The sequence below is a fragment of the Lutjanus erythropterus genome, chromosome 19 (assembly GCF_056507025.1).
Source record: "Lutjanus erythropterus isolate fLutEry1 chromosome 19, fLutEry1.hap2, whole genome shotgun sequence".
NCBI lineage: Eukaryota > Metazoa > Chordata > Actinopteri > Lutjaniformes > Lutjanidae > Lutjanus > Lutjanus erythropterus.
The window spans coordinates 26,702,056-26,716,606 of NC_139335.1; the positions used below are offsets into that span (position 1 = coordinate 26,702,056).

The following is a 14,551-nucleotide window of genomic DNA, read 5'->3' on the forward strand; positions in this document are numbered from 1 at the left end:
TATATCAGTAGTAGACAACAGCAGGCAGCAGGTGAATCTGCAGATGAACAGTCTGAAGACTGTAATACAATGGAATCAACACCAAAACTGCTGCAACAACTTATGAGTATCATGGAGGGTCAGAATTGAGGACTTTTGATTTGATAATTTAATTATTTTAGCAATTCAGAATTAATTGGACAAAGTGTTGTAGCAGTGCTGCAGGAAAACACATGAAATTCACTTTGATGTATTTTTATCAGAGAGATATATTTGAAATATATCAAATGTATGATACAAATATATTAGCTCCTCCCTCACAAACTCCTGATGCAAATCCAGATTTTTCAGAGGTTATACTTGTGTCATCCCACTGACTTGCTGTCATCTTGTTTGTAGTGTGAAGAGTTCACATCTTCAGTTTCAAGATGATGAACAAACTGTCTGTACTGCTGACAGCACTCTGTCTGCCCTGTAAGTAGCTTCATGCTGCCAAACCAATCAAAGGAATCATACATTTAATGTTCTGGCATTTATTTCTCTCTTGTTGTCACTTGTCTCTTTTTCCCTCTGGTTCTTTGGCAGGTTTGAATGGCCAGGCTCTGGAGTCAATTCCCTCCACTTCAGTATTGAAAAAACCTCAAGAAACCGTCAGTCTTTCCTGCAGAGGAACAGGATTTGATTTCAGTCGGTATGGAATGCACTGGATCAGACAGCCAGCAGGAAAAGCACTGGAATGGATAGGGACTATTTGGAGTGATGCAAGTAAAACAAGTTACATAAGCAGTGTGCAAGGACGAATAGAAATAACCAAAGATAACAGCAACAGCATGGTGTATCTGAGGCTGTCCAACTTAAAGCCAGAGGACTCTGCCATTTATTACTGTGCAGGAAACACACAGTCATCTAAGTACATAAAGACACTTTACAAAAACCTCAAACAACTAATTTTTACAATAACCAGCAGAGGGCAGCAGGAGACCTCAAATATATTATGAAAAAAAACAAAAAACAGTATGACATCATACCTGCACACAGAGATGTAAATCATACAGATGCAGAAAAACACACACACAAAAAAGCACCAGCTGTGGTTGTGGTTTTTAATATTAACATCTGTAATTTTACAAGGCAGGAGAGAAACACTTCCTGTAATATGTTAAACAATGAAAACCATTTTAAACACAAATTAAACACATAATTAAAGACGTGATCGCAAGGCTGGATTATCAGAGTAATTCAGTGACACAACAACGTATGGTGCTATGAGAGCTGATCCTTCTTTTATAGCCTGTCAGTGTCCTTCTCTATGCAAAGTGAACTTCCTCACAGTCTGATATAAAGACTTGATATCATGCTGTCAGTTGCAGCAGAAGAAGAGAAGCTCCCATCAGATCACCTTCAATACCAACCATGTTCTCTGTTGCTCTGCTGCTGCTGCTGGCTGCTGGATCCTGTGAGTCTCACTGAGGCAGAGACACTGACAGTCTGATCACAGCACACTGACTGATCACTGTTATTACACTGATTCAATATTCAACATGTTTTCCTCCACAGGTGTCAAGTGTGAACAGTTGACACAGCCAGCCTCTGTGACTGTGCAGCCAGGTCAACGTCTGACCATCACCTGTCAGGTCTCTTATTCTGTCAGCACCTATCGCACACACTGGATCAGACAGCCTGCAGGGAAAAGACTGGAGTGGATTGGAAGTGCAGCTGCTGGATACACCACATACATCAAAGATTAACTGAAGAACAAGTTCAGTATCGACTTAGACTCTTCCAGCAACACAGTGACTCTAAATGGACAGAATGTGCAGCCCGAAGACACTGCTGTGTATTGCTGTGCCACAGAGACACAATATCAGTAGACCTGAACAAAAACCCCTCAGTGTCTGAACACTTGTAACATGAAGCCACCAGAGGAGGAGCCCTCAGACCACTAATGATTTCAACACCAGCTCACTGTTACAGTAAAGATAGAAACAGACACATTTCACAGTGAATAAGTAAAAGGAATATAACAACTTGTATTATTATAATATATAACAGTATTAATAGTATTAAATTCAGGAGGCATTTTTCAAAAAGTGTCTTGTCTGTCTGACTCACAATGTTATTGTGAACTAACGTTATTTCAGTTCACAGTGTGTTTTAAAAAGCATTGAATCTAACAAGAAATAAAACATTTTATTTGCCTTGACTGAAAAATATGGACATTCATGACATCAGTGGGGTGACATGTTTTCTGAATTTGTTTTTAAGACTCAATTAATATTCTGAAAAGTTTTCTTCTCTTTTATTCATACTGGTGTTTTATTCCTCTTGATGTCCTGAAAATGGTTTGACTTACAACCACTTTCAGTTCAGGTGTATTGTCAGAGTCTTCTCATGATGCAGACTGCACTTAATAATGAAGCTCAACCACCTTAAATCATGTGTTTGTCAATCTGCTGCACAAATTATACTGAAACATGCAAAAAGGGAATCTTGGAGGGATTACAGTAGTATTCATTCTCCAGTTTTACCAAACACTCAAATCCAGATATTTCCTCCCTGTGAGGAGGAGTCAATGCAAAACTCAGATGTCTTCCACCTCTACTTATCTGACTGCAGAGAGGAGGACAGAGAACAGTGGACACGCAGTTTAACATGATGGACTATAGGACAGGACTGCTGCTTTTAACTATCTGCTGGACAGGTGAAAATATTCACAGGTCTTTTATTTTTTATTCATGTAACCTGATTATTTTACATGATAATGATGTTTTACCATCTTCACAGGTGTTGATGGTCAGACTCTGACAGAATCTGAACCAGTGGTTAAAAGACCTGGAGAATCTCACAGATTGACCTGTACAGCCTCTGGATTCACATTCAGTAATTATGGGATGCACTGGATCAGACAGGCTCCTGGAAAAGGACTGGAGTGGATTGCTGCTATTAGCAATGGAGGTGGTAGTGACAAATACTACTCTCAGTCAGTTCAGGGTCGGTTTACCATCTCCAGAGACAACAGCAGACAGCAGGTGTATCTGCAGATGAACAGTCTGAAGACTGAAGATTCTGCTGTTTATTATTGTGCTTGAGACTCACAGTGACTGGAGTTGGTTGAGCAGCTGTACAAAATCCTACAGGACTCATCTGTACCAGACTGGTAGTATCATGGAATACTTGCTTTTTTGTTTTATATTCTATCTTATACACCACATTTAGTTTAAAAAAAACATACATACACAATATAAATTCCTGAAAACTGATTCTGCATTATTATCACTAAACTTTCAACACGTTAAAAAATACAATAACGATCACTTGTTCATATCTGGTTGCTGTCAGTAAACATCTACAAATACTGAACATGTCTGCAAATTAAGACACAATAATGTCTGTAAATGATGTGGAATCTTTCAAGAAAAACATGAAAAATTAATCCTGCAGTAAGAAACATTTTCTGGGATACTCAGGCAAAAGTTCTGTCTTTTCTCTTTTCAGATCGAATGTCTCAAATGATACATGATGTGTTATGATGGTGGACTGAAAAGAGGCCCCAAGTTTCTCTGTATGACTTCAAACATCTGAAAACACTGAAACCTTTAAAAGCCTTTTATACAAACCAGCAGCATCAGACTGAAGTTTTCATACTTTTTACATGATCCTGACTGCTGTCACTGTGTTTCTGTTTGCAACAAATACAGAAAGTAAATATAGTGAGTCAGGAAGTTAATCATGAATGTGATGTAGGAGCTGCTGACAGAACATAAATTCTGTGAGGAAAACAGCTCACATCATATTTAAAGTGTGTTTTAATAAACTGAAAACATGTAAAACACAGTAAACATGGTTTATACAGCTACATTCTTAGTTGCCTCTTTTGTTTCCATGTGTGCACATCATCATTGTTACTGTAATGATGATTCTAATGAACATGTTTTCCATTACCAAGGATTCATTGTTATCAGTACTGAATACTGATTACATTACATTAATAGTTTACAGTCAAAGCAAAGTTAACAGTTCAGTGTAATTTCTGTAAATGCAGGGAAGTTTTCAAAATGTTAAAGACTGAGTGTGTAATGAAATTCAAATATCACATGTAAAGCAGAGGTGATTTGCAGGCATGTTTTCACTCTGCAGATATAATAACAGTCAACAGACTCTTCTATTGGCTCCAGTTAGACCAACATTGATGCTTCATATGTTTGATTCTATGCAAACTCACTGACCTTCCTTGTTACTCAGCTATAAAAACTTGCCATCAGGCTGTCAGTGGAGTTCACAGCACGTCACTTTCAACATAAACCATGTTTTCTGTAGCTCTGCTGCTGCTGTTGGCAGCTGGATGTGAGTCTCTCTGGATTTGTCAAAGTCAGCAGTTCTTCTTTTGCAGCAGAACTTGATCATTTGTTACAAAACATTTTCTTTTTTTTAACAGGTGTGAAGTGTGAACAGTTGACACAGCCAGCCTCTGTGACTGTGCAGCCAGGTCAACGTCTGACCATCACCTGTCAGGTCTCTTATTCTGTTAGCAGCTACTACACAGCTTGGATCAGACAGCCTGCAGGGGAAAGACTGGAGTGGATTGGAATGAGAGCTGGATCCACAACATACTACAAAGATTCACTGAAGAACAAGTTCAGTATCGACTTAGACTCTTCCAGCAAGACAGTGACTCTAAATGGACAGAATGTGCAGCCTGAAGACACTGCTGTGTATTACTGTGCCAGAGAGACACAATAAGACAAAAACTACTTCCTCTATTTATCACCACTGAGAACATTCAGTTGTCTCAGTATCATTTTTTACTGTTCATGATTAACTTCAATTCTTGTTAAGTAGGGGAATGTATTTTTTCTTGGAAACAACATGATGTATAAAGATTATTTCCAGTTTCATACAGTGGTGCTGTTTGAATTCTGTGTCAGTTTTCTTTTGTATATTAATGTGATTCTGTTTCTTGTAGTTATAGATTTCATAGATTGAGTGAGACTTTAACTAACCATTGAATGGGACATTTTTTCTGTTACTTTTCTTGTGAGGTTTTTTGCTGTGTTAAAGGTGAGTAGAGTGGTAGAGACACTGCATGTGTTTTAGTGTGTGGTTTAAGTCTCCTCAGCCTGCTGTGAATAAGTAAATTTGAGTGTTGCAGAACAGTTCTGATTTGGTTTTAACTGATAAGTGTGTAGTGGTTCATTAAAAATTTGCCCTCATAATTTATGGCTGTTTCACCCACACACAACACTAGTCACCCTAATAGAGAAGTTTGGCCTCATATAATTGCTTATTTTCTTGGTTTGTTATTTTTATTTTTTTATTTATTTATTTATTCAAGTAGCATTCAAAATACAACCTCAACAAAAAACACAGAAGATTTGCCCCAACAACAAACATGGAGGGATAAAGCTAATCGAAAAGGTGTAGGCTGAAGCTCATGCTTATTATGCCTGTCCTAACAAGGCAACTTGTTGTGTGTGGATTAATAGCACATGTTTTGATATGCAGGGGCGGTTTTTGATATGGACGAAATGGGCCGTTGCCCAGGGCGGCATTGTGGGGGGGCGGCATCATGCCCGGGCATTTTGGGATTGCATGGGTACCAATTGGTTTTCTATTGCCCATTTGCAGGGAGTAAGGGCGCCCTCCATTTGGTGCTGGTGCGCCTGCTGCTTGCCGCACAAAAAAGTTAGTGGTTTTTAACCAGAAACGTGTATCTGTTCTCAGGTCCATGTGTGTATAAAAAAAATAACAACAGACTGAAAGCATGCAGTTTCCCCAGAAGGGATTTATAAAGTACAGATTTTCTTTTCTTTCTGAGCCCCATCCCTCTATCAGTATTACTATACTGCTTGAAAACAGTGGGTGTTCGCCCAGGGCACCAAATAGGCTAGGACCGCCCCTGTTGATATGTACGGCAAGACTTGAGTATTGGTTAATTACTGTCTTGTGTAAAGCATTATCGTTATCATCATAACCTGCCATGTGTATGTAGTTGTTAAAGTTATGTCTGTGATTCAGTCTGTAGACATTGTCTATGGGAGCCTGTTGCGCTGGTTTAATTGTGTGCAGACATTGTGGTGCCGAGCGCTTGCAGCTTGACTGAAAGTAGGTCAAACTGATATTCACCTCCTTCGCCGATAGAGGGCAGTATCATCATAGAAATGCTTTCTCTCCTCCCAGAGGAGAGTTTGTGAATATGCCTTATCTGGTTCTAGGTTAGTTGTTAGCCATGTGTCAATTAGCATTAAAGTCGCTATGGATATGCTGTTGCTTTCATTTATTAGTCACTTGTTTATGGGTTTATTGTAATAAGTATATGCAGCATGTATTTTATTTGTGATTATTTATATTTTCAGAAACACACCTACCTGTACATCCACGATCCGTTTGTAGTTGAGCGTGTGTTGATTGTGTGGCACAAATAAAGGACATTAAGAAAGAAGTGACATTGGATTGTTCTTGTCAGACACCCTTCAGTGGACCTGGAAACCCTTAGTAACCAGACAATGTTAGTACTAGGGTAGCTTCAACAGTGAACCCAGTTTTTACAATTACTCTTCTTCATACCTGATTTATATATTTTTTTATTAGTTTAGTTTTATACATATTTTTAAATGAGGAAAGTGGACTACACATCTTAATTCATCCTCACAACTATTCCACAAGTTAACACCTCTAACAGAAACACATTTCTGCTTAATATTTGTTCTTGTCTTAGTTTTTTTGAAAAAACCTGTTCCCCTCAGATCGTACCGACTCTCTCTGATTTCAAACAGCCTCTGACTGAAACTGCGGCAAAGTAAATTATTGTGTGCTTTGTACATTATCTGTACCATTTGAAATTCAACTAAATCATAACATTTAAGGGTATTTAAATTGACAAACAATAAGTTAGTTGATTGAAAGAAGTTTGATCGATTTATAAGTCTTATAGCTCTTTTTTGTAATTTAAAAGTAGGCTGAGTGTTAGTTTTATATGTGTTACCCCATATCTCTACACAATAGGTCATATATGGAAGTAACAGAGAACAAATGTGTATAATGACTTCTTATTAAGAACATCCTTTGTTTTATAAAGTATAGCAATGGTTTTTGACATTTTAGTTGTCACATTATTGTGGTGTTCTAACAAAGTTTATCATCAATTATCACACCAAGAAATTTGCTCTCATTCACTCTTTCTATTTCAATGCAATTAACCCTGATTTTAACCTGGTTTTAATTTGTCTGGTACCAAAAATTATAAACTTTGTTTTGTTCAGATTCAGAGATAACTTATTAACGTCAAACCAGGTTTTCAGTATATTTCATTCATTTTCAGCTGTAGTCAGAAGCTGTTCTAGGTTTTTACCAGAGCAGTAGAGAGTGGTGTCATCAGCAAATAAAACATATTTTAAGTTTGGAAACATTGCAAATATCATTGATATATAATATAAATAATTTAGGGCCTAACACAGACCCTTGAGGAATCCCACAACTGACCTTCAGTTGATTTGATTTCACATTGTTTAGTTGCACATACTGATATCTGTTATCCAGGTAACTTTTCATCCACCTGTATTCTAACCCTCTTATACCATATATCTCTAGTTTATTCATTAATATACTATGATCAATAGTGTCAAATGCCTTTTTTAAGTCTATAAAAACACCAACAGTGTATTCCTTGTTATCTATCGCAGTAGATATCCCTTCCACAAGTTCCATCACTGCCATTGAGGTAGACCTTTTTGCTCTAAAGCCATATTGGCTATCACTTAAAAGATTGTATTTTTCAATAAATTTATCAAGTCTACGAGCAAATAATTTTTCTAGAATTTTTGAGAACTGCGGAAGTAGTGATATTGGTCGGTAATTGGCAAATTGATGTCTTTCTCCACTTTTATAGATAGGAATAACTTGTCCTGTTTTCATTTTTTGAAGGAAAAATACCAGTTTGAAAGGACAAGTTACAGATGTAAATGGCTGCACTATATATTCTATAATACTTTTTACTAATAACATGTCAATATCAAAACAATCAGTGGACTTTTTATTCTTAAGTGTTTTCACAATATCAAGTATTTCTCTATAATCTACAGCACTAATAAACATGGAGGAGGAGTTTTTAGTAATATGTTGATCTATTTCATTGTTAGTTCTTGGCTCAGGAATTTCTTTTGCTAAGTTATAACCAACATGTACAAAAAAATCATTTAATTTCATTAGCTATTTCTTGAATTTTATTGATGAAAATATCTTTATCTTTTATAACGAATTTTGGATAATCATTTTTTAGAACCCTTTTTGATTCAGCTATTTAATACTCTCCACATTTCTTGTGTGTTGCTCCTGTTCTGTTCCAGTAATGTATGATAACTTTACTAATTTATTTTTATATGTCTTATACTTTATTTCAGCATCTTTTGTCCTGTTTTATAAATCTCTTATATAAAATATTTTTTCTTTTTACGTGCATCCCCTACTCTCTTTGTGATCCATGGCTTATTTAAGCACTGGTGCTTCCTGGTAACTTTCATTAAAGGACAATGCTTCTCATATAACAGGATTAAAGTTGACAGAAATGCATCATATGTATTATTAGGGTCTTCATTAACATAAACCTCACTCCAGTTTTCTTCCCCTAGATCCACCTTAAGGACAACAATGGCTCTTGGTGTCCTATGTCTTATCATTTCAACTGTATAAGTCTTTTGTTTAATTTTTATCCCAAAATAATTTAGAAACATTTATAAGAAGTCCACCTACTATTTCATAGTCAATTTTCTTTGTGAATATATTATCTATCAGTGTAGCTGTGTCAGGGTACCATGGTGGTGCAGTGATTAGCACTGCCGCCTCACAGCAAGAAGGTCCTGAGTTCGATCCCCTGGCTTGCTGGGGCAGGGCCTTTCTGTGCAGAGTTTGCATGTTCCCCCGTGTCTGCGTGGGTTCTCTGGCTTCCTCCCACAGTCCAAAGACATGCATGTTAGATTAATTGATGACCGTAGGTGTGAATGTGAGTGTGAGTGGTTGTCTGTCTCTATGTGTCAGCCCTGCGATGAACTGGCGACTTGTCCAGGGTGAACCCCGCCTCTCACCCAATGTCAGCTGGGATAGGCTCCAGCAGCCCGCAACCCTTACTGAATAAGCGGTTACAGAAATGAATGAATGAATGTAGCTGTGTCAATTGTTATTCTACTTGGTTTTATAATTACAGGGAAAAGCCAGTTGCTATACATTGTGTGGATAAAGTCTGATGTTTTTTGGTGTCCCTTTGGATTTAACAAATCTATATTGAAATCACCACAAATTATTTGCACTTTTTTGTCATTAGAATTGCTAAATAAGGCAGCTAGTTTTTCATTGAATGTGTCAAGGCTTGATCCTATAAATACAACTTATGATTATATTATCAGCTTTTTTAATATGAATTTCAATGGTTAAACATTCCAATAAATTATCTATAGTATTTGACATACATTCAATCTGGCTGCATCTCAAAGCTCTGTCCACATATAAAGCAACCCCCCCTTTTTTATTCACTCCGTTCATTGTAAATAATTCATATCCTTCCAATTCCATGTCACTGACTTTCTCCTTATCAAGCCACATTTCTGATATTGCAATTATATTGAACCTATTAAGTTTATCAAGTCAATTTATCAAGTTAAGTTTATCAAGTGTTCTTTAATTTTAGAGAGATTTTTATAAAGGCTTCTACTATTGAAATGTATAATTGATAATGCATTTTCCATTTTAATATTTATATTGAATTGGTCATCTGTGTAGTACTCACAGGTATTGTTGTTAGTGCTGTTATTATAGAAGTAATTATCTGGGTCAAACTTATTTTCAGGTTCATACATCTTGTGCTCTGCATATTCAAAGGTTTTAAAGTTCATTTTTTCAATGTGTGTGCTGGATAACTGCCCACCTTGACAGTCATTTCCACAGAAATCTTCTTCTTCAAGTCTCTGAATGGAAACATATGATCCTCATCCAAACTTATCATTTGTTCATTTGTTTTTATTATCCATGGAAGTGCTTCCCCACAGACATCGAAGCATTATCCACAATCCATCATCCATAATAACCAGTCTTCACACATTTCTACAGGAAAGAGCAGACTTCTCATTGACAGCCGCAATCATTTCACTTTTTATTTTCTATTGCTCTAAATCTTTGAGTTCTCTTATCATCAAAACTGTTGCTTCCTCGGGTGTACCATTCAGTCATATCATTACTTTGCAGTTTCCTGTCCACATGGCTTGTATCTTGTTTTGTTTTCTCAGGCTACGTGCCTGTCTGGCAATGTCAGCGTTCTTTTTTGTTAGATGTTCATTTAAATACACACCAGTTCCCTTTAGTTTCTTTGCCTGTTTCAGCAGTTCAGTCTTGGTCTTATGGCTCACAAACCGAACAATGATTGGCGGCTTTGTTTTAATATCTTTTCTGGGGAGCGTATGGCAGGCTGCGATATGGTGACTTTGAATACTCACATTCTTGGTTGCGAGGAATTTTATAACTTGTTGCTCAAGTGTTTGTAGCTCCTCTGCTGGGGGATCCTCGCCATCTTTCTCTCCACCTGCCGTAGCTCTAGAAAAGGTTTGGTGTGATGTTTCCAGTCCGTTTATGATTACATCGTCCATTCTTGTGTATTGTTCAAGATCCTCGATCACCGTTCCAAGCTGTCTATTTTCTTGTCTTTCTCCTTTATCAGGTTTTTCAGTTGTCGTATCTCATCCATTAGGTCATGTAGCATACCTTATTGTTTAGCCACTTTGCTAAGTTCATCCGACGTGAAGTTAAGCGATTTCCTGATCTCCTGCAACTCCTCCTCAACTCTAGAGTTTGCTTTCTTTGGTGGCATTTTAATGTCGGTTTAACATAGATTAGTGTAGCACAAAAAAAGCACCAGTCCTATTATGTTTGTCTTTCCATGCAGCGGAACCGTCTGTGTTCCGTGTGTTCATGCCGTGCAGGAATTAGGATTAAGTTTTGATTAGATTTTTTACTAAGAATTGATTTAATCCATGCACTCTAATAAAATCTGTACTTTGGTACAGTAGTCTCTAGTTCCAGGTTATTCTGGGTACCGTGCATTGAGTATCATCAGGTCACACATAAATGACAGTCTTTAATTGTTTGATTGTGATTTTTGATTGTGACTTTTGGTTACATATTACAATTAATATTTATTCATAAATTTTAGTGACAAGTCTCATGCAGCTGTTTCTTCCCTGTGAGGAGGAGTCAATGCAAAAGTCAGATGTCTTCCACCTCTACTTATCTGACTGCAGAGAGGAGGACAGAGAACAGTGGACACACAGTTTAACATGATGGACTACAGGACAGGACTACTGTTTTTAACTATCTGCTGGACAGGTGAAGATATTCACTGATCCTTATTTGACACTTTAATTTTTGCACATGATATGACATGCACTTCTTGTTTGATTTCACAGGTGTTGATGGTCAGACTCTGACAGAATCTGAACCAGTGGTTAAAAGACCTGGAGAATCTCACAGATTGACCTGTACAGCCTCTGGATTCACATTCAGCAACCACTGGATGAACTGGATCAGACAGGCTCCTGGAAAAGGACTGGAGTGGGTTGCCACTGCTGATACTGGAAGTGGCAAATACTACTCTCAGTCAGTTCAGGGTCGGTTTACCATCTCCAGAGACAACAGCAGACAGCAGGTGTATCTGCAGATGAACAGTCTGAAGACTGAAGATTCTGCTGTTTATTATTGTGCTCGATACTCACAGTGACTGGAGTTGGTTGAGCAGCTGTACAAAATCATACAGGACTCATCTTCACCACAATTATCTCACATGATTAATGTCCTCACTTCAAGCAGTGCAAGAAAATTATTTAAAACTGTTACACTGAAAACTTTGAGAGAATCATTAATGTTTGATTGAAATATGGAAATATTTCTAAACAGAGACATGATGATTTTACCAAATATGCATAGCCTGTTTCTTATAACATAGCTTCATTAAAATGACTCCTCAGAGAAAACAGGAGCTGAACAATAAACAGCATTTTGTGTCATTAAATGGTTTTGAATGATGAATCTAAGATTTAATTGTGATATAAAGATCCCTTTCATTTACATTATTTGACAGATAAACATGCAAATATTTTCCTAAACACAAAAATTTGTGTTTTACATTTCATCACACAGGTTTCAGTTGAAAAGTATAAAAACAATCCTGTTGCTTCAAACTGAAATCCTCAAGAACATAAACATATACATCAATGAATCAAGTAATCAATGAATCTTACAATAATAACCAGATCAGATATGGCCATATCGGCCACTCCCTCCTCATGATATCCTGATGCAAATCTTCAGTGTGTGCAGTGTACTTGTGTCCTGCTGACTGCTCTTGTACTTTGTGTGGAGCATCAGAGGTCACATCTCCAGCCTCAGGATGATGAACACACTCACTCTTCTGCTGCTTGCTCTCTCTCTGCCCTGTGAGTTCTCCTGCTTCTTGCTCTTTTATCTTTTATCACACAACATGGACTGATGGTCAGTCAGTGAGAGCAGAAAACTTCACACATGACTGTCTCACTTTCTTCTGTGGTTCCTCTCTCCTTTCATCTCATCAGCTTGTACAGGTCAGAGTATGGAGTCCATTCCTTCCAGTTCAGTGGTGAAAAAGCCTGGAGAGACTCTCAGTCTCTCCTGCAGGGGATCTGACTTCACATTTAGCTGCTGTGTTATGAGCTGGATCAGACAACCTGCAGGAAAAACACTGGAACAGTTTATCTGAGAAGTATGCAAGGACATGTAAAAAATAACCCGAGATGACAGAAACAACATGATGTACCTGAGACTGTCCAACTTAAAGCCAGAGGACTCTGTTGTGTATTACTGTGTCAGATACACACACTGGTTAAAGTGGTTTGTTTACAAAGACCTGCAGGTGGCAGCAGAACACATGAAGTCAGATGACACTAACTAAGGAGAGAATGACAGAGCCTCTAAACACACACACATGCATGAACACTATGAAAGAAACAGTTGATGTTGTGGTTTGTGACTTCTTGTTTCTCAGCAGGTGTTGAGAATATATTTTGACATTCATGCATGAAATAACCAGTATACAAATGAACCAAATGCTGCTGAGCACAATAAATACATGCATCTAATTTGGGTAAAAAATAAACATTATCGTTGAACACCCTGAAATCGCTAACTATGAAATGATAAATCTAATCATGATGTAAAATAATAATCTAAATATATATTTTTTTCAGAGATGTGAGATGTGTTGTGTTTCTGTGTGAGGAGGAGGAGTCAATGCAAAACTCTGATCTCTTCCATCTCTACATATGTGTTGCAGAGTGAAGGAGACTAAATCACTGACATACACACTGTAGACTGGACAGAGACAACTGGCTTTTACAATGATCACACCTGATTATTTGCTTGTTTTTCTCATCCTGTCTATTAACTGGGCAGGTAAGAACAATGAGTGTTTTTCTGACAAACCTCCTGCTACAAAGACAATATGGCTGCATTACAGTAACTAATGAGCTGTTTAACTGTCTGTAGGTACTGAGGGTCAAACACTGACTGAGTCTGAACCAGCAGTTAAAAGACCTGGAGAATCTCACATACTGACCTGAACATATTCAGGGTTTGTTGGTAATATTGCTGGTGTATGGATCAGACAGGCTGCTGGAAAAAGACCGGAGTGGGTTGCCTGGCTTGAATATGATAATAGCAGGAAATCCTACTCTCAGTCAGTTCAGGGTCGGTTTACCATCTCCAGAGACAACAGCAGACAGCAGGTGTATCTGCAGATGAACAGTCTGAAGACTGAAGATTCTGCTGTTTATTATTGTGCTCGAGACTCACAGTGACTGGAGTTGGTTGAGCAGCTGTACAAAATCCTACAGGACTCATCTTCACCACAATTATCTCACATGATTAATGTCCTCATTTCAATCAGTCCAAGAAAATGATTCAAAACCGTTACACTGAATACTGAGAGAATCAATAATGTTGGATTAAGAAAATATTTCTAAACAGAGATATAATGATTTTTACCAAATATGCATATCCTGTTTATTCAGAGTTTCATTAAAATGACTCCTCAGAGAAAACAGGAGCTGAACAATAAACAGCATGTGTATCATTGTATGGTTTTCAAAATTGAATATGAGATTTGATTGTGATATAAACATCTCTTTCATTTACATTATTTGGCAGATAAACCTGCAGGTGTTTTCCTGAGAACTACAGCAATTTGTTTTGCATTTCATCACACAGGTTTCAGTTCCTAAATAATTAATTTCCTCTTGAGTTTCTCTGTATGTCTGTGACTTCAAGCAGGCACAATCTGAATACTGAAACATTTAAAAGTATAAAAACAATCCTTCTGCTTCAAACTAAAGTCCTCAAGAACATAAATATATCAATCAAGAAATCAATGAATCTTACAATAATCACCAGATCAGATATGGCCATATCATTTCATTGCTTTTATTTCACATTGTTTCATTTTTATGATTATTAAAAAGATGTTTGAAAATGTCATGTTGTCTGATGTGATATTGTTTCTGTAACA

At 37.3% G+C, this 14,551-nt stretch overlaps 1 protein-coding gene across 1 annotated transcript; it reads left to right on the top strand.

Annotated features, from left to right (window-relative positions):
• Positions 1 to 11,398: 11,398 nt before the first annotated feature.
• LOC146309996 (uncharacterized) lies at positions 11,399 to 13,844 on the top strand. The gene is made up of 5 exons (XM_084744059.1): positions 11,399 to 11,725; positions 12,154 to 12,167; positions 12,376 to 12,449; positions 12,585 to 12,738; positions 13,670 to 13,844. Exons 1-5 carry the CDS (start codon positions 11,399 to 11,401, stop codon positions 13,842 to 13,844), a joined length of 744 nt encoding a protein of 247 aa, XP_084600185.1.
• The last annotated feature ends 707 nt before the right edge of the window (positions 13,845 to 14,551 follow it).

Coding starts and splice junctions, on each gene's coding strand:
- LOC146309996 (XM_084744059.1), top strand. CDS start 11,399: ATGCACTTCTTGTTTGATTTCACAGGTGTTGATGGTCAGACTCTGACA. Junction 12,450..12,584: donor GCTTGCTCTCTCTCTGCCCT/GTGAGTTCTCCT, acceptor TCATCTCATCAG/CTTGTACAGGTCAGAGTATG. Junction 12,739..13,669: donor GCAGGAAAAACACTGGAACA/GTTTATCTGAGA, acceptor TGCTGGAAAAAG/ACCGGAGTGGGTTGCCTGGC.